Source organism: Xiphias gladius, chromosome 11 (assembly GCF_016859285.1).
Source record: "Xiphias gladius isolate SHS-SW01 ecotype Sanya breed wild chromosome 11, ASM1685928v1, whole genome shotgun sequence".
NCBI classification, from domain to species: Eukaryota; Metazoa; Chordata; class Actinopteri; order Istiophoriformes; family Xiphiidae; genus Xiphias; species Xiphias gladius.
In genome coordinates, this window is record NC_053410.1 from 15,368,467 (window position 1) to 15,386,534 (window position 18,068).

An 18,068-nucleotide genomic window follows, 5' to 3' on the forward strand; every position below is an offset into this window, starting at 1 on the left:
GCCTGACGTGACCGTGTTTTCCTACTCTGACGGGTGAGAAGTGAATGCGTGTAAAAACAAAATGGTGCGTTGCCGCCACCAACTGGTCAGACTCAACATGAAAAAAAGTTGTATCCAGGCAGCCACAAAAAAAAAAAGAAACAGAATCTGGTGCCTACTGTGAACCCTTTGGAGTCAGGGGTAGGCTTCTTGTGTTTTCGGCTCTGCCTTCACATGTCCTAACAAACTAAATTAGCTATCTTTCCGTTTTTATCCGTTTGTCCTTATTTACAACTGGCCGAAACCTGGCCCCAGGTCCCCAGCAACTGAGACTGGTTTGTGCTCATTTGATTAAATGTATTTTATATTATTGTGCATGACTACCGAACATACACTGATAAGTAAGGGTTAATGTAGCTGCTGCATTTTTACCAGTCTTGTATACAAGCCCCCGCGTCAAAATCTTCATAATTATATAGTGGTTAGTTTGCCCACACTCTGAATATTAATGTGCAATCAAATTATCACAATGGTTGAAGGGAGGGCATCTCACTATTTTCTGTGATTTTTATACACCTTTGGTGCTTATCACTTTTCCGATCACAAGCAGAACGTGAAAAAACATGCTGCATTTTGCAACTCAATCTAATTTTTCTATGCGGTTTTACAGGGAAATATACGAAAACACAAACGCTCTGACTAAACGGCCATTCGAACAGTAGGTGGCAACAAAGGCCACTGAGGCTCTACTGGGTCAGCCGTTCGCAGCAGTGGAGAGTTATTGGATCATGTGTACTGGGTATTTAATAGTTAATAAATAAAGAGTGTCCTGTAGTCGATCGCTTTTGACCTTCCCAATAAAATATGTCTACGTGCAGCTGAACGTCAGTGTTAACCTAGTTGCCAGTTGGTACGGAAATGTCTGCGTGGCCTATGAGTGGCAAATGGGTAAAAATAGGTTAGAACCTATGTGTAATCAGAGAAAAAAGTCTCAGCGTTGTCACATTTTCTCTTGAAAATCGCGTCTGTCACTTGGTCATTTGCTCACTCAGCAACTCACAAAGTTGGTTTTTATTTTAGAACGACAACGTTTAACTTTTCTACAGTGACTCATGTGGCTCCTGAGACTCAGCCTTTTTCAGGATATTGCACAGCAGAGAGGGGCGGGGAGCTGATGACTCTCGCTCTTTACCTCTCACTGCGAGGCGCACAATGACAGAGTCCTTCCGACAGAGCAACATGCTATATACTGGATATTTCTTAGGGATTTTCTTCTTCTCATGGGGTACGAGTTTTCTTTCTTTCGTTATTTCGTTATTTCGTTCTTTCTTTCTTGTCTCATGAAGTGTTCCTCCTTGCAGGGATAATTGCGGGCAGTGTAAGGACTCTACCTCATGTGGTGAAGTATCAAACAGTGATACCTCAGAGGCTGAAGGATTCATCTCTCATTAATGATGGTGCTACAAATCAGGTAACACACTACTGTATAATTTTAATTTTATATGTAAAAATCATGCTTAATCTTTTGAGGAATGCATTAAAGTCTCGTCTGCTCTGTATGTGTAGACATACCTTGATGTGCTCCAGTACTCTTTGACAATTGCAGGGCAAAACTACACACTGCATCTGGAAAGGAACAAGTAAGATTTTTTTTTTTTTTTTGTTACTTTGTAGGTCTACACATACCGTACTTTCTTTCTTGATCTATCAGTATTAATGACTTTTTTTTTTTTTTTTTTTAAACTGTTCTTTTCAGAGATCTTATCGGGAAAAACTTTTCTGTGACACACTATTCTGATCAGGGCACCCAAGTCACAACTACTCCAGATCATGGGGTATGTAGCTTTGCATTCTTTCACTACAGTTTCACAAAAAGTAACATAATCCCTGTATTCATGATCAGCCTGCATTATAATGGGCTATATCTTTGTATTAGTTGAGTCTATCAGAAACAGTTGCCTCTATTATTAAAATTTTGATTGTATGCTTTTTTGTGTGTGTGTATATATAGTATCCTCAGCCTAATAATCAGACTGAATTGCCATTTATTTTCACATCATAAATCCTATTTGAATCACTGAATAAATCATTGATGTGGATGATTCAGAGGTCTAAAATCAGACTAGTATATTGAGTGAATTAAATGCAGGATATCCTGTATCACCTTATTATGCAGTTTCAGTCGGTTTTTTTGCATTTGCCTTCCTGTGCTGGGTACTTTTCTTAACTTCTGGTCTGATTTTATTGTTGTCAGCCTAAAAAAAAGCCCCGGCTTTGATCTGTTAAATATAAGAAACTGGATTTGTAAAACTCATATCTTCCACTGAGAAATTTGATCTTGAAATTTTGCCTGTACTTATGGTTACAGTATTTCCAAAATACAACAAGCGTAGTAGCCTTGCCAGGAACTTTTTTCAGGGCTCTGCAACACAAATAAGAAAACATACAAAAGTAATTCAATTCATATTTCGCAATTAATTCCTACGGATTCCAGTCATCGTCATCTTCTTCACGTTACGGACATTTTACGCTGCTTATTTCATAATATCAGATATCATGATAAACTTTAAACTTTTTATAATTTCCTCAACTACAAAGCTCATCATTACAAGAAGTCTTACCACACACTCTAAATTTCTGAGAATTACATGGAGGAGGAATTGACATATAGGGTCTAGACTGTCATTCCCTCTGAGCACGACACACATACATACATGCACACACAACAATATATCTTCTTCAGATGAGACCACATTTCTACACTGGTCTTAAGATATTTGGCAGATTAAAGAAAACCATCGTGTGAGTGTGAAATCACCCCACTGATTCTCTGACAAATGATGGATGTCTGCTCAGGTTCACTGCTACTACCATGGACACATTGTGGGAGTGGAGGACTCATCGGCCAGTGTGGGACTGTGCTCTGGAATAAAGTTAGTAATGCTGGATGTAAATCTATTTCATCCTTTATCTCTTATTACAAAAAAGCGATTGTTTCCCTAAATAGAGTGTCAAATCAAATGAAACACATGATCACTTGGGACAGTAAGTCTCCTGCTGTGACTCATAACTAGCAGGCCTAATCCAAAGAAACGATCACTCCCTCAGCACCCATTTCCTCCCTCATGCAGACCATTAAGACTGCATGTAGTGCTGAAAACCTGTAACTCAATCAGGCAGACTTCTTTAATTAAAGCTGCCTTCTGTTTGATGTAAAAGACATGTTAGTGTCAAAAGGTGTGGAAAGTAAAAGTACAATAAACAAAGTCTGTCTTATGATTAGTTAAACTGCCTCCTACCACTCTGAAGCTCCTGTTTTGCACTGCAGGGGGTTTGTGCTTCTCCAGGACCAGATGTACCTTATTGAACCTCTGCCCGGTGCCGAGGTGGGACAGCAGGACGACAGCCAGAGCTCTGAAGCTCACAGTGACAAGAGACTTCATGCTGTTTACAACTACAAACACCTGAGGAGGAAGAGGAGCTCCTGTTCCCATGGAAACACGACCACTTTCTATGATCATGGAGCTCGTGCGTCTAGACTGTTCCAGTTTGGCAGTCTGGTAAAGAGACACAGCGTGGACATATACTCATATACACCAGGGTTTGAAATCTATAGCTGATATTTTTGTACTGAGACTTCTGATAACCAATATTTTGTGCTGCATTCTTACATTTGACGATTTTATGCAAAAAACAAGAAAAGTTACATGCAGTAAAATACTTCTATTTGAAACACCTCTGTAACTCATCACGATAAACAGTTCTGTATCACAGAAATTTCAGTAATTTATGACAAAAAAACAAACACTCTCCCCTTGATATTTTCAAAGTCAAACAACATGAGAGCTAAAAAATTAGTTAAAATCATTTAAAAATTCCAAAGTTGTTGTTGCACTTCACATTGGGATTAATTTCAATAAACAAATTAAGGTAAAACAAAGGGAATGAAAACTGGGGAACACAAGGAAGAGAGACATAATAGATTGATTTTAACATATTTGGAAAGTGACAGTTCACTTCAACATGGAAACATCATTTTGCATATTTCAATAGATAATGTCATACTTTGGCATCAAATAAATTCTGTAGGATCATTGTAATACTCTATTTGTTGCTACAGTACAGTTGACTATCAAACACTAAAACTCTACACAAAAACACAGTCGATTATTGGGTTGTATTGTTATTGAATTATAATATTTTCCACCTTTTGTGTTATTCAGAAAAGCAGGGCCCAGACCAAAGACCATACAGTAACACCCAGGACAGTGGAGCTGGTTCTGGTGGTTGACCACTCGGAGGTTTGATTCCCTATTTTCCTGTCTCTGACTGAGTCTGTCTGTTATTGTAGATATAGCCTATCGATGATATTTATCAGTAATACACTTTTCCCTCAAGAAGTGGAATGATTATGTTTTATATCTGAGGCACTGTTGAAATGTCTGTCTGAGATTTTATTACTAATTTAAAAAATAATTTCTTTTTAGTATAAGAAGTTTAAAAGTGAGAAGAAAATACAGACCAGGATGCTTGAAATAGCAAACCATGTGGACAAGGTATGTTTGTTTCTCTGTTAGTCTTTCAGTTAAATGGTTCAACACTGTTATATTTTTGCACAGCAAAAAAAATCCTATGATCTTGGGAGAAAATTAGCCGAGACTATAAAACAAGAGCACTCTGAACTTCTCATGAGTGTAAAAGCCTAATTTTGTGTAATTTCATGTAATTTCTCCTCTGGATATAATAAGCATTCAACCTATTTTTACCAGTAATTTAGTAATTTAGTTTATTTTCACTGACTGCAGAAAAGAAAAAAAATTTTTTCTCACAATGCAGCACAGCCACCTGTCAAGCACTCCACTACACTTCACTTTCACTGTGGATTGAATTCAAGAAATCTGTCCTGATACTATTTGTTCTTTGAGGCCTGGAATTAAACCAATAAAAGGAATGAAAAGTTCTCTCACTGTGAAACTTTAACTGTGAATTTCTCACCTAAGCTGAAAATTTTCACACAATCTTTGAAAGAGTAGGGCCAACATGAAGGACAGCACTAGACCAAACAGTGTCTTCCTGTGACAGGATTATCGATAAGACCATTGGCTCTGTAATTTGTAACATCGCCCGTCTGACCCCTTCACATTCAAATATGCTGTTTTGAACTATTTACCTGATAACTCATTCAGCTTTATAGGAATTTCCACTTTCCACTTTGTGATAACATGCTGCTCTTTTTCAGCTATATCGCCCCGTGGGTGTTCGTGTTATGCTGGTCGGTCTGGATATCTGGTCATACAGAGATCAGATGGAGGTCAGCAATTCCCCTGAGCTCACCCTCGATCGCTTCCTCGCGTGGCGTAAGCAGAGCTTGTTGCCGAGGATCAAACACGACAACGCACAGTTCATCACGTAAGATGCAGCTGCCTTCAGCTTCCCACTAATAAAAAACAATTCCAAAATCTGTCAATCGGTTAGAACTGGTGTCTAAAAATTTTTTTCAGAGGTGTGGATTTTATTGGCTCCACCGTCGGCTTAGCAAACACCAATGCAATGTGCACCGCTAACTCTGGAGCTGTCAATGAAGTAAGTATACTTTTTTTGTTTAATAAATGTGTAAATGTAAAATTTCTGTATAAAAAAAAATACAAAAATTAGAAGGAAATGAAAAGGGATCATGTGATAATAATTTGAGTTCTACTCCACTTTTGTCTACTATACACATAGGACCATAACAGTAACCCAGTGGGAGTGGCGTCTACTATTGCACATGAGATGGGTCACAACCTGGGCTTGTCCCATGATACTGAAAACTGTGTCTGTGAATCCGTCGAATCGAAGCAAGGGTGCATCATGGCTGAGAGTGTTGGGTAAGCTCAGGTTCACACCTGCACATAAACTCTCTCAAATCTACTATTCTTAAACCCAAAATAAAGCTAATATTTACTTTCTTTTTTCTTGTTCCTGCTACCTCTTCTTCTAGCCTTGTGTATCCGCAGCTGTTCAGCAGCTGCAGTCAGCAGCAGCTCAGCAGGCTATTGGAGAAGGTGAACCCTCCCTGTCTGCTGGATACTCCCTCCACTGATCGCATCTATGGAGGGCCAGTGTGTGGGAATGCCTTCCTGGAGCCTGGAGAGGACTGTGACTGTGGCACTGTAGAGGTTTGTGCATGCTACACTCACACAGGGTGCCTAGATACAGTCACGCAAACAAAGCACACAAAGGAGACTGAATCGTAATATTCTGCACCCTTCTGTCCGCCTCATAGGAATGCAAGAATCCCTGCTGCAATGCCACTACCTGCAAGCTTAATGCAGGAGCCCAGTGTGCAGAGGGAGAGTGCTGCCACAACTGCCAAGTAAGTCATACTCATAATGTCCTCTCTAGATGAGTGAAGTCACACTGATACTAAATGTGTTACCATATAGCTAGACACTGTGTGACTATGCCGTCTGGCTGGTTATGTAAAAGTTTACATATTTCAGTAGTCACTGCATCACCATCACCGTGTTTCTCTCCACTCTGCAGATAAAACCGACAGGCAGCATCTGCCGCCTAAAGACAGGAGATTGTGACCTGGCAGAATACTGCACTGGCCTCTCTGGCTCATGTCCGAATGACACCTACACCCAAAATGGCCAGCCTTGCAACCGTGGAAAAGGCTACTGCTACAATGGACAGTGTCCTTCACAGCAAGAACACTGCAAGAGACTCTGGGGACCAGGTAAAACACAAGTGAATTACAGTTTGGTTTAGATCTGCTTTGATTTGGATACATGAAGACTCTTACATCTGCAACCATCTTTTTCATTATAATTCTTTTCAGATGCTAAAGTAGGTGCAGATGCTTGCTTCTGCAGAAAAACACTGTTTAGCCAGAGATGTTCAAGGTATGTAGTCACAAGCCAAAAATGAACTGTAATAGTGCATATTAGTGTGGTATTGTTGGTTTTTAGGATTATTGGTTTGTGGTTTTTGGTTACAGAGATCACTCTTGTGGGACACTTTTCTGTTCTGGAGGCTGGGAGTTTCCAGTTACATCCAGTAAATCCATTCACAATGTAGGAAATGGAGGAATATGCAATGAAGCAACTATAAAGCCTGAAGATAACTACCCTGCAGATCTGGGGAAGGTACCTACCGGCACCAAGTGTGGCAACAACATGGTAAAGAAAACTGACCGTGTTTCTGTTGACATCATGAACAAAAACCTCCATGGACAGCAGATCTGTGAATGGTGTCAGTGTCCTCACAGTGTCTTTTGTGTCTTTCAGGTATGCTACAATCAACGGTGTCAAAACATCGAAAACATAAAAGTGTACGGAACAAATACCTGCTCCGCCAAATGCAACAACCACGGGGTAAAAAATACGTTTACCTCACAACACTTTGGAGCACTGTAGAGCCATGACAGTATAACTGAGTGAGTGTGATTTCTGACAGGTTTGTGACCACGAGAATAAGTGTCACTGCGACCCTGGCTGGGCCCCACCTTTCTGTGACGTGCTGCAGTCAGAGCTGTCTAAAGGTATTGTTCATAGTATGCTTGTGTGTCCTCACATGAACATGCAAGCACTGATCATCAGCGTCCGTGTATCTGCCTCTTTATATTCTTGACCTTTTTAATGACCATGCTTTACGCATGACTGTTTGTGTCTGTTCCTCTAATGCTCTGTTTTTCACCAAGATTTAATATTTGGAATAGATTTCTCATAGACTCTCAAGCAATTGTGCTCTGTGCTGATGAACACAAACAGACAGCAATTTAATGAAATTCTCCTGTTAGTCTCTATAAATGCATTAATGCGTTTACATACGTTTTTTTGTTGCATGAGCATGTCATGAAAACTGTTACATTCTCATCCTTGAGCAAAAAAAGAATATTGTCACAATCAATGTGTGTGTGTGTGTGTGTGTGTGTGTTTGTGTGCAGAGTCAAGTCTGGTGGTGTTCATTGTGTCACTGGTAGTTGGCCTACTTCTGCTGTTCGTCCTGGTTATTGGGAGTTTGATGTGCTGCATCAGAAAAGGTCGACCTGCAAAGAGGTACAGAAAGAAGTTATTCCTTTTTTTTCACTCTCTGTTAGATCACTACTGTATGTACATGAAAATATAAAGACAAAACTTTATATCTTTTCCATATTTAATTTTAGCTTCTGTGTGTATTTCTTTACAGATACCTTCAGTCTACCTCAGGACAATCCAACCCATTGTTTCATCCGAGCAGTACACGAGGCAACCCTCGTCTTGGGACCACACACATCAGCCAGCCTACATTTGTGGAGTCTTCGGCCACTCAAGCTTGTGAACCTCTGTCTTCTGCTATTGCCAGACCACATACTGGAGCACCAAAACCCAGCAGAGCAGCCCCAGAGGTGAGCTTCCATTTTGATCCAACAGCTTCCACACCAGAGAGTAGTTATACACTGGCACTAACACTGTATGTGTTAGCTTTTTATCTTTTAGTCTATGTTAGATGTGATATTTCCATTTGTGACAACCACAGTTGGTATGTGAATCCATGTCACTGTGATGATTAGTTTTGAGTAGCCACAGAAAATGTCCCTGAGCCACAAATTGATGACCAATGAGCTACAGGGGTCTGATTCTTAATTAAAAACAGATCATTATTGTATTGAAACTGCAAAAACCAGTAAGGGTTATGGCTAAAAACTAATCAAGCTTTTGCTATGACTCATCTCTCTTTACAGCCGCCCAAGAAAGTGCCAGCTGTACCTCAGCCATCAAAGACTCAACAGGTAATCTGATCTACTGTTTTGTCTGTATTTAAATGCAGAATAATTTATATGTAGAATTGTCCTTATTGTTCAGGTGTCTACTGTGTTTCAACCAGTAAATAAATCTATATCTTAACGTTGTAAGGCCATTCGTGCAGCCACCAACTGTTTCAAGGAAGCCAATCTATACTGAGGCAAAACTGCATAAAGAATTTGGCAATATTTCATATTTTCATTTTCAGAACACTATCTGTTTGCTCTTGTTAAATGATGTATTAATTGTTATTATAATTTTTTCATCAGGCTAAGCCACTACCTCCATCCAGACCTCTGCCACCACTCGCAGCAAAATCGGTAAAAGTTACAGGCCATTACAAGTGACTTTACCCACAACTTTCATATATTTGCATTCATACATTTAACTGGTCTTGCCATTGCCTCTTATTTGAAATGTGAACATCTGCTCTCTAAGATCTTGAAGCCAAAGCCTCCAATGCCTCCAGTGAAGCCAAAGCCCTCTGCAGTCCCGCTGCCACACACTCAGCTGGTATGTATTCAGACAGCAGCAAGAGTCAGCCGGACTTTCCTAAATCCTTGGCATTCAAACATGCTTAATGTTATTCAGGGCATTCACATTTATAAAGACGTCTGTGGTTTTAGGCATTGTCCTAACATAGCAGTGCAATGAACAAGCAGTGGCTCACTGTTACTGAGTTCATAAGCACATAAACTCTCTTGGCCACCACTGAATAGCTAAGAGTCAGACACAGTGGAATAATAATCTACACTTAAGATGGAGTTCGGAGAAAGAAAATTGCAGTTTTGCTAAGAGAAGCTCATCAAAAGTATGTGCGCTAACAGTATTTGTTTTTCTAGCTTGCAGAGAGAGCTGCCCTGATTCCCCCCAGCAGGCCCAGATAACAGAGGGAATAATTCAGAATGGTGTCAACAATGAGATCCTCTGACAGAGGACAATGTGTTTGTCCCACCTAGTAGGACCTAGAAGATCCTCACAGGAGACGCTTGTCTGGTTTAAAGTGGAAACACGATCCACTGAAGGATCAGCAACCTTAAATGTGAGAGCTTTCCTGTCACTTATGGTCCTCCTGAGGATTCCCGCCATCTGTCACTTGCTTATGTAGGCCTTCAGTACGCTGATGAAAACCTGAAGCTGTGATTAGCAAGCTCAACGTCAAGTCTGTGCTTTACAAACGACAAATGGCTATGCTGCCATGATGAACTTTTTTTTTTTCTAATTTTTTTAGGGAAATGTCACTGCCTTGATCCTAGGATATGTGAACTCTTTTTGAGGCAATTGTTTTAATTTAACTGTTTTACTGTTACTTGTCCCTCACATGGTTTTGGTACTGATTTTCTAGTAAATAATGTTGTTAAGGGTTTTTAAAATGTGGCACCAACATTGGCACTTTACAGTTTTTTAAATTAAGGATGAACCACAAAAATCCTATCTTTCTCTTGAACTTTTTTTGTACTAAGCCAGGTATGCTTGACTTTATGGGACTGAATTGTTACATGCAGCTGTTTTGTTTGGTGTGTTGACTTGATATATATTAATTGTTATCGTTGAAGGGATTTTTTATTGCATATTCTATGCAGCAGACATGATCAAACCGCTTCACTCATAATGCCAATGACTGAGGCCTTTCTATACACTGAGGATACTGCATTGATTCTTTTTCTTCAAACTTTGAACTGAACTTATTTGAACGTTTCTATTTATTGAGATCTACTTTTTGTCTGTTAAAATAAAGCTTACAATAAAAGTGAACCACCGCAGTCAGTCAGCGTTTCTGTCATTTTTCTTTTTCTTTCTGTCGCCATAATCTGTGTTGCCTAGGTAAATCAGCGGTCACCTAGCAACGCCTTAAACAAACTGTCTCCAGAGAAGCTAGCAAGCTAGCTCGGTAAAACAGTTTTGATCTTTACAAACTCTCCCGAAACAGATGTCGCTTTAAGAATAATGGATCGAGAACTGAACGAAGAGGAACTGCAGGATTTGTACGCATGGATAGACAAAATACCTCTGTCCCGGCCAAAAAGACACATCACACGAGACTTCAGCGACGGAGGTAGTTGAATTAGCCTATGGCTTTGCTAGCAGTTCACAGGGAGGTGGTAGCTAGAACGTCAGCATTTTTGTCCTGTACTATCTCCAGCTACAATCATCTAGTTTAGGTGGTTAATCAGCTCAAATGTCTGTTTGTTCGCGCATTTACTTGTGGACTGACTGCCCCTCTGCTGAACCCTCTGCAGTGATGGCTGCTGAGGTTGTAAAATATTTCCTCCCAAAGCTTGTTGACCTGCACAACTATATTCCTGCAAACTCCACACCGCAGAAGCTCAGTAACTGGAACCTCCTCAACAGGCAAGAAAACCTGTTGTTTTTATTTATTTGTTTACTCAAACTGCATGTATGGATCTGGTGAGGGTGGATGTGGACCTCCTATGTATCATTTGTTATCAGTATATAAAGATGTAAAAAAAAAAAAAAAAAAAAGCTTCATAACAGACAATGATGTAGTTGTGAGCAGATCTAAGTGTTCATTAATGTATTTGTTAAAGACTACAACTCCTCCTGTAGCGACCTATAAGTGGAGGCTGATGTAAGGACAGATAATGGATGACAATTTAATAGACCACAGCTGTAATAATATAAAATATGTCATTGTTGGAGAATTTACAAATGCTGACAATTACTGTACATTTATAAACCCTTACAAATGTGCCTACAGCTCCATTATAGTGTGTAAACTATTAACTGTTTGTATATAAAAGCTAAATAGTGGGACTTAAAGAAAAGTGTTGCCAGGATAGGAGGTGTTGTGTGTAGGTCACACAAGCACTACCCCTCAGCTCGAAAAATTAGAAATGTTCACTATCTGACTTTGTTAATATGTCCACATTTTTCCCAGAACATTTTAATACAGACACACGCTCAAAGAGAGTTTATAATCCCAAATGATATTTCGTAATAGAAATGACAGACACTGCGTAAGGTTTTGCTTTTCGATAAAATGCTGCCGTAAACACTTTTTGTTGAGTGCTACCATTGGCATCTGCATCTGGCAGTCAGAACCCGTCCAACACACACCCACTCTTCATCTTGCTGGCCACATAGCCAGCAATAGATTTATGGGACTTCACTGTAAAAATATTGGCCCCTATGGTGTTAATCATCAAGGTGCATCATCAGTTAAATCCCATTCAACCAGGACTTCCTAATGTAACTAGTTTTGTAAATGAGAAACATCTGTGTTTTTTGTTTTTGTTTGTTTGTTTGTTTGTTTGTTTTTTCCTGTGGACAGAAAGGTGCTTTCCAAGCTGAACTTTCATGTACCCGAGGAGACAGTGAAGAGGATTGTACTGAGCGCTTCGGGAGTGATAGAGCCCGTACTGAGCGCCCTAAGGGAGAAGATAAACAAGAAACTGGAACACGCCACAGACAATACACTGGTGTGTGCTGTATATTATGCATGCGTATGCTTAGAGACTTACATCGCAAAATATTAATTACTGTGGTCCGCTTTCATCCATGTGAATCATAAAGCTGCCCTCAGCAGATTTGAGCAAAGAAAAATCACCACATTTAGAACAATTTTTTTTTTTTTTTTTTTTTTTTTAAACTCAGGATTTGGAATACTTTGAGACCAGGAACCATGAGAAACCTCTTGCAGGTAGAGTGGCATTTACACAAACCCTAAAATTTTTTTTTTTTTCTTTTAACCGAAAACAAAATCCAAAAATTTGTAATCTTAAAAATATTATCCTCTGTCTGGTGGCATATTTGACCTTAATTCACATTAGACAACTGTTATGAAAGTTATTAGAAGTTACAAAACTGCAATGATATCAGTAAAATCAAGTGGATTACATAAACCGAAACTGCTGAATTAACAAGATTATGATGACGTTGGACGTTTTGGCCTTATGTCTTGTGAATGATATATCCATTTATGGAGTGTATTACTGTAGCTGATACAGTCAGTCTATAACCCTGACTGAAGCTGTACAGTCCAAAATTAGAAGGTATAATTTTACACAGTTTTTAACGGTGCTGGATCTGCTGGTGAGCTGACAAACACAAAATCAGCATATTCAACACCCACTGAGGTGTTTTTTGTGTCTGAGAGGCATTATGGTGACTGCTGTGAAGGCTGATTCTACTTGTGAAATGATCATCTGTGCTTCCTGCCTTCTCTAACCTCTCCTGATATGGTCGGCGCTTGTGCCCTGCTAACAACTCTCAGTTAATGCTAATCTGTCCCAGAGATATCAGTGACCACACACACACACACAATCATGCCTACATTTAACAAAATCAGAGAGGACTGATTAGAGAATGCCATGGCCTTTAGGGAGTGAATCATGGATGTGCTCCTCCTCCGTTTCCCACACCTGAAACTACCATGGAAAGCTGACCTCAGACTACCACCTCCTCCCTCTGCTCTTTCTTGTTCCATCTACACCTCATCCACTATCAGACACATAGCTCAGGTCCTCATATCAGCTCCCAACATCACCAGATGGCCTGCTGGACTCTCTTCCCCCATCTTATAATCTTACGTCCCTGTGCCTCTCCTTCGCTTGTGGTCATCAAATATCTGCCTCTTATCCTCCTCCCTTTACCCTAGTTGTGTCAGATAAGGTTAATTAGATGAATTCCTGCAGGTTTCCAATGACAGCAGAGTTTTCAGTCACACTATAGGTGGAGAAATGGTACACTTTTGTTTTGTTGTTTTCAGATATTCATCAGACCGAAGCAAAACTTCTGGCTCAGCTGGAAGGGGAAAAGATGAAAAAAGATGAAAAGAGCAGACTAAGAAATGGGTATGACCAACATGTTGCTTTTAATTTGATTTAAAGAATCAATAGTGGTATTTATTACAGTAATAACATCTTTTGTTGGTTTGTGTGTTTTTTGAGGAGTAAACCACAGCACACGGTGCAGTTTTACACAGACATGGACCCATCTCTCCGAATGATCCTGCAGGAAAAAGAGCAAGCTGTCATGGCTTTGAAGGAGACTGTGGAGGTATACTCACATACACACACACACACATTCACTCACTTGAATGCAGGAAACGCTCTGCTGACTGGTACAACATCTGCAAACAAAATTGTCTTCTGTTTTAATATTATGTATGGGAAGAGCTTTGTCATACAGTCATAGCACCTTTAATGTTGTTGCAGATGTGTGTGTGAGAGAGAGAGAGGAAGTGAGAGAATTTTAGGTGTGTGTGTGTGTGTGTGTGTGTGCGTCATAAGCTGTGTCAGCAGTGGTCAATGAGTCAGTATCTGCTCAGCGGATGTAACTTTTTTTTTGCTTCTCCATCTTTGGACACATCTGCGTGTTAAGACAGATGCAAATAATGACACAAATTTGCAACACCTCAAGGTTTAGGAAGTTTTCATCAATGAGATAAGTCACACAGTGGTGGAAGAAGTATTCAGATCCATAATAAGTCCTTAGTAAAAGTAACAATAAAGCTATGTAAAAGTACTCCATTACAAGTAAAAGTCCTGCATGAAAATCCTACTTAAGTCAAAGCACAAAAGTATTAGCAACGAAGTGTAGTCAAAGTTTTAAAGTTTAAAGTACTTTCATACAGTCAGAGGTTTGGTCCCTCTGACTGATATATTATTAGATGATTAATACTGAAGCATCAGTGTGTAGCAACATGTTACTGTTGTAGCTGCTGTAGGTGCAGCTGGTTTGAACTACTTTATATACAGTTTTATATACAGGGACAGTAGATAAATGTGACGGGTCGGGAGATGATTCATGGAAGAGGAAAGAAGAAAAAAGTCCTGATAAATCTGTTTTCAGTTGTTGGTCCTTTTCTCTAATCTTTGTTTTTTGGTGAGACATTGGATCCATGAACATTTATGGAAAGGAAACCATTTGAGAAGTTTAGGGGGAAAAATCTCTATTTGGTGGAGCTGTTAACAACTCACAGACATCTGAAATGTGACCCCGACTACACACTGATTTTTGTAAGACGTCAGAAGCCAAATGGTTGGAAGCCACTAGTTTTGTCTTCAACAATGTGTCTATCTTAAAAGCTTGTTACATTATCCATTGTGTAAAATCTTCATTTGAAAAGTAACTAGTAACTAAACCTTTAAGATAAATGTAGTGGGGTAGAGAGTACAATATTTCCCTCAGAAAATGTAGTGGAGTGGAAGTATAAAGGAGCATAAAGTGCAAGTACACAAGTAAAGTACCAACTACCTCAAAATTGTACTTGAGTACAGTACTTGAATAAATATACTTAGTTACTTTCCACCTCTGGCTTCAACACTTCCTTTTGCATCCTCTTGTGTGTGCATGCGTGTGTGTTTGTGTGTGTGTGTGTGTGTGTGTGTAGATCCTGCAGATGAAAGTGAACAGGTTAGAGCATCTGGTTCACTTGAAGGACATGCGTATTGAGGACCTGACGCGGCATCTGGAGACATACAAAGCCAAAGGCTGATACAAACACGAACAACAACAATATGTAGCACACATTCAGACAGAGAATTTGTTATAGTAGTTCGGAGATATAACCCTGTAACATCAACTCCAGTAAACTCTTACTTTGTTAAAAATTTTAGTCAGTTCCTATAAACTTCTGAGATCATTGTCCTACCTGCTAAAATGCATCACACCTGTTGAGATGCGTCATTTGACTCTCTTTTTCTAAGTAAGGTTTGTTTTTGTGATGAAACAGCAGGGGTTTGGTAATTTCCTTCCATTTAACATCCGTTGCTCTATTCACCATTGAGAAATACAAGTAATACAAGTAATAATACAGCATGATTTAACAAGGGCAGTGGAACAACTGTTTTCTCTATAATAGAAATATTTTTGAATTGAACCAGCAGTTATTGCACAGTCCTTGTTTTCACTAATTGGATGTTCAGGTCAATGAGATTCTACTATAAGTGATATTTGTAGCCTGTTTATGGAACATCTTATAAATAGTTGCTTCTGTGAGAAGAGTGTGTAGAATGTGTTTTCCATAGAGTTTCATAACGTGTCTAGTGTCTTCTTTGCTTTCTGTGCCTTCACACAGCCAATGACTTCTGACTGCCAAGTGCTCAATTACTCAACTGACCACTCTAACGTTCCAAAATGTCTTTTTAAATATGAGCAGAGTGTGGCCTATAATTAGAGCAGAGATCTGAAACTTTGGAATTAATCAGCTTGCTGCAAACCAAATTGCAGCGCAATTTGCAGTGTGAGGTTCTTGCACTATGACTCTCACTTCCTTCCAAGTAATTTTCTATGAAACGCTTGTTCCTCTGTCAAAGATTGGGATCACAGCCTGGGTTGTGTCTGTTAATATGTAAAGTTTGCGTCACTCTCTGAAGTATCAGCTCATGCCGGTCAGATGGGGTTAGGCGGGTTGCTCTGTATTGTCACTTTACCATTAAGACCCGGGGGTGCGTGTCAGTCGGTGTAAGTCTGCCCCTGTGTTGTCTTTGATCCTGCCCCCCCTGTTGGTTGTAGAGCCACAGGAGACCGGCGTCCTGCTGAGCTTTTTCTGGAGCAGCTGATCTTCACCAGCTGCCTGCTGCTGTGACTGAGCTCTGTTGTATTGATCACCTCCATATCACCTCATCAATCACTATTATCAAGCTTGAAGCAATAGAACAGATACAAATCTAACATTTTTTAGTATCGATAGCTAAGAATCTTTTGTCACTCCACGTAGACCGCGTTTACGCTCTTGTCACACTCTTATAGATTATCACAAATTAGTTTTACTGTACATTCTGGAATAAAGGACACTGTGATGCATGTATTATATGCAGTATGCAGTGTAAATATGGGTTAGACTGATATAGCACTTTTCAAGTGCTATAGTCTGCACAAGTCTGTAACGCCTGCAATAAAATGTCATTTTGTTTCCACGTGTTGTAATTTCATTCTATATTTTTGGGGTATTTTTTTCATATAAAGCAACATATCCCATCTCCCTGAACATGTGTAGTGAATCACTGAGCGTCCAGCTGCTGCTAACCCACTTAACATAATAAATGGTTCCATTTCAAATATATGCCACGATATTCTTACTGAATGAGCATGAAACATAATTATATATAACCCACCCTTTAAACATCCCCATCCTGTTCTGCTGAACATCCACAGTCCAAAACCAAACCCAAATATTCATTTTGGCAATCCACTCTTAAAGAGGTCAAACTGTGGAATTAAGCATATTTATTTTAAGTCTAAAACTAACAAACATATGCTTTAGTGCAGCAAAACTTAGCTAACAACATCACATGGGATAAGCAGGACATTATGTTGGCAGCATAATGCAACTCAGTTAAACCTTCTCTGCCTGTTAAATGCCCTCATCTTTAAAACTCCATGCCACCAGCTTTTAATGTAGGTTTTTGTAGAACATGGCCTGGTGTATGCAGGTCTCTGCCCTGTCCAGGCTGAGCAGCACTCCCCATGATGGGTGAACTGACCTTTATGTGTAAAGTTGATGGAGTGCCCCTTGAACGCAGTTTACCTTTATGACATGAGAATAAACGAAGCACAAATAGGTTGAGCAAAGCACGCATAAACGACACATATGCAGCACAGAATAAGATTTAGAGCCAGAAATGTGCAGCTGACTCGAGCGATGAATACAAAATCCATCCCGAGGATCACCGGAGAAATGTAGAGGGGGTCAGACAGAAAGTTAATACTCTTTGCACGAGCCTGTGTATCTCATCAACAAACACACACACACACACGGGATAGGAATGCAAGAGAAAACTACAAAACAGAGCAGCCATTGATGCAGGCGCTGTCTGCCGCTGATGAATCATATTCAGAATCACATTCAGAATCACATTCAGAATCACGCGACTGTTTGGGGACTAGATTTACTATCATATACTCGGAGATGAGGGGCCACACCCTTGTATGTGTAGGGTGGGACAGACCCAGGGACAAGTCAGGCTCTGATGATTTGAAGTCAGGGACAAAAGGAAGGAAAGAGATGTGCTGGCTCATCCAGGAAGTAGCAAACGTGACCTTGACCTCACTTCCTGGGGGGGTTGTTAAAATCACTGAATTTGTTCCTCAGATACCAAATCAGACCACCCATTTAAATGAGCACAAAGCACACACCACTAGACATCCACAAAAAAAAAAACCCTCATCAGTTTGAAAACAAGATACACTCACAAACATGCTTTATGATCAAATTTCTCACAAATACTGACATAAGGAAAAACCAGATCTGGGGTCAGACCACAACTAAACACCCTTCCACAGAAAGCAAAGACTCAAAGTTTTACTGTGAAAGGATGCCAGAGACCTCCCCATGATGACCGAGAGTTCATAAGA

General features: G+C 39.8%; 2 protein-coding genes across 4 annotated transcripts; both read left to right on the top strand.

The window, feature by feature from the left end:
- The first annotated feature begins 973 nt into the window (after window positions 1-973).
- adam8a (ADAM metallopeptidase domain 8a) lies at window positions 974-10,501 on the top strand. 2 transcript variants are annotated; one of them, XM_040138373.1, is made up of 24 exons: window positions 1,086-1,264; window positions 1,341-1,450; window positions 1,546-1,619; window positions 1,736-1,814; window positions 2,836-2,912; window positions 3,308-3,539; window positions 4,203-4,280; window positions 4,467-4,535; window positions 5,219-5,388; window positions 5,481-5,562; window positions 5,704-5,846; window positions 5,960-6,137; window positions 6,245-6,334; window positions 6,505-6,700; window positions 6,803-6,866; window positions 6,962-7,142; window positions 7,251-7,337; window positions 7,420-7,504; window positions 7,910-8,021; window positions 8,152-8,350; window positions 8,687-8,734; window positions 9,017-9,067; window positions 9,186-9,260; window positions 9,590-10,501. In XM_040138373.1, the coding sequence occupies exons 1-24, from the start codon at window positions 1,192-1,194 to the stop codon at window positions 9,632-9,634; spliced, it is 2,598 nt and encodes an 865-aa protein (XP_039994307.1). In that variant the 5' UTR covers window positions 1,086-1,191; the 3' UTR covers window positions 9,635-10,501. The 2 variants fall into 2 exon arrangements, with proteins under 2 accessions (XP_039994306.1, XP_039994307.1); XM_040138372.1 differs by having other exon boundaries at window positions 974-1,264; window positions 9,186-10,501.
- Window positions 10,502-10,619: 118 nt separating this feature from the next.
- On the top strand, window positions 10,620-16,551 carry spef1 (sperm flagellar 1). 2 transcript variants are annotated; one of them, XM_040138443.1, is made up of 7 exons: window positions 10,620-10,803; window positions 10,988-11,099; window positions 12,040-12,187; window positions 12,363-12,408; window positions 13,477-13,561; window positions 13,658-13,766; window positions 15,103-16,551. In XM_040138443.1, the coding sequence occupies exons 1-7, from the start codon at window positions 10,695-10,697 to the stop codon at window positions 15,205-15,207; spliced, it is 714 nt and encodes a 237-aa protein (XP_039994377.1). In that variant the 5' UTR covers window positions 10,620-10,694; the 3' UTR covers window positions 15,208-16,551. The 2 variants fall into 2 exon arrangements, with proteins under 2 accessions (XP_039994377.1, XP_039994378.1); XM_040138444.1 differs by having other exon boundaries at window positions 13,661-13,766.
- Window positions 16,552-18,068: the final 1,517 nt, after the last annotated feature.

What these genes read in the sequence shown, in the direction of transcription:
- adam8a (XM_040138372.1), top strand. Translation starts at nt 1,192, where the DNA reads ATGACAGAGTCCTTCCGACAGAGCAACATGCTATATACTGGATATTTC. An exon ending in GACAACGCACAGTTCATCAC is followed by an intron (nt 5,389 to 5,480) that starts GTAAGATGCAGC and finishes AATTTTTTTCAG; the next exon opens with AGGTGTGGATTTTATTGGCT. An exon ending in TTTAGCCAGAGATGTTCAAG is followed by an intron (nt 6,867 to 6,961) that starts GTATGTAGTCAC and finishes TTTTGGTTACAG; the next exon opens with AGATCACTCTTGTGGGACAC.
- spef1 (XM_040138443.1), top strand. Translation starts at nt 10,695, where the DNA reads ATGGATCGAGAACTGAACGAAGAGGAACTGCAGGATTTGTACGCATGG. An exon ending in ACGAGACTTCAGCGACGGAG is followed by an intron (nt 10,804 to 10,987) that starts GTAGTTGAATTA and finishes AACCCTCTGCAG; the next exon opens with TGATGGCTGCTGAGGTTGTA. An exon ending in AACTGGAACCTCCTCAACAG is followed by an intron (nt 11,100 to 12,039) that starts GCAAGAAAACCT and finishes TCCTGTGGACAG; the next exon opens with AAAGGTGCTTTCCAAGCTGA.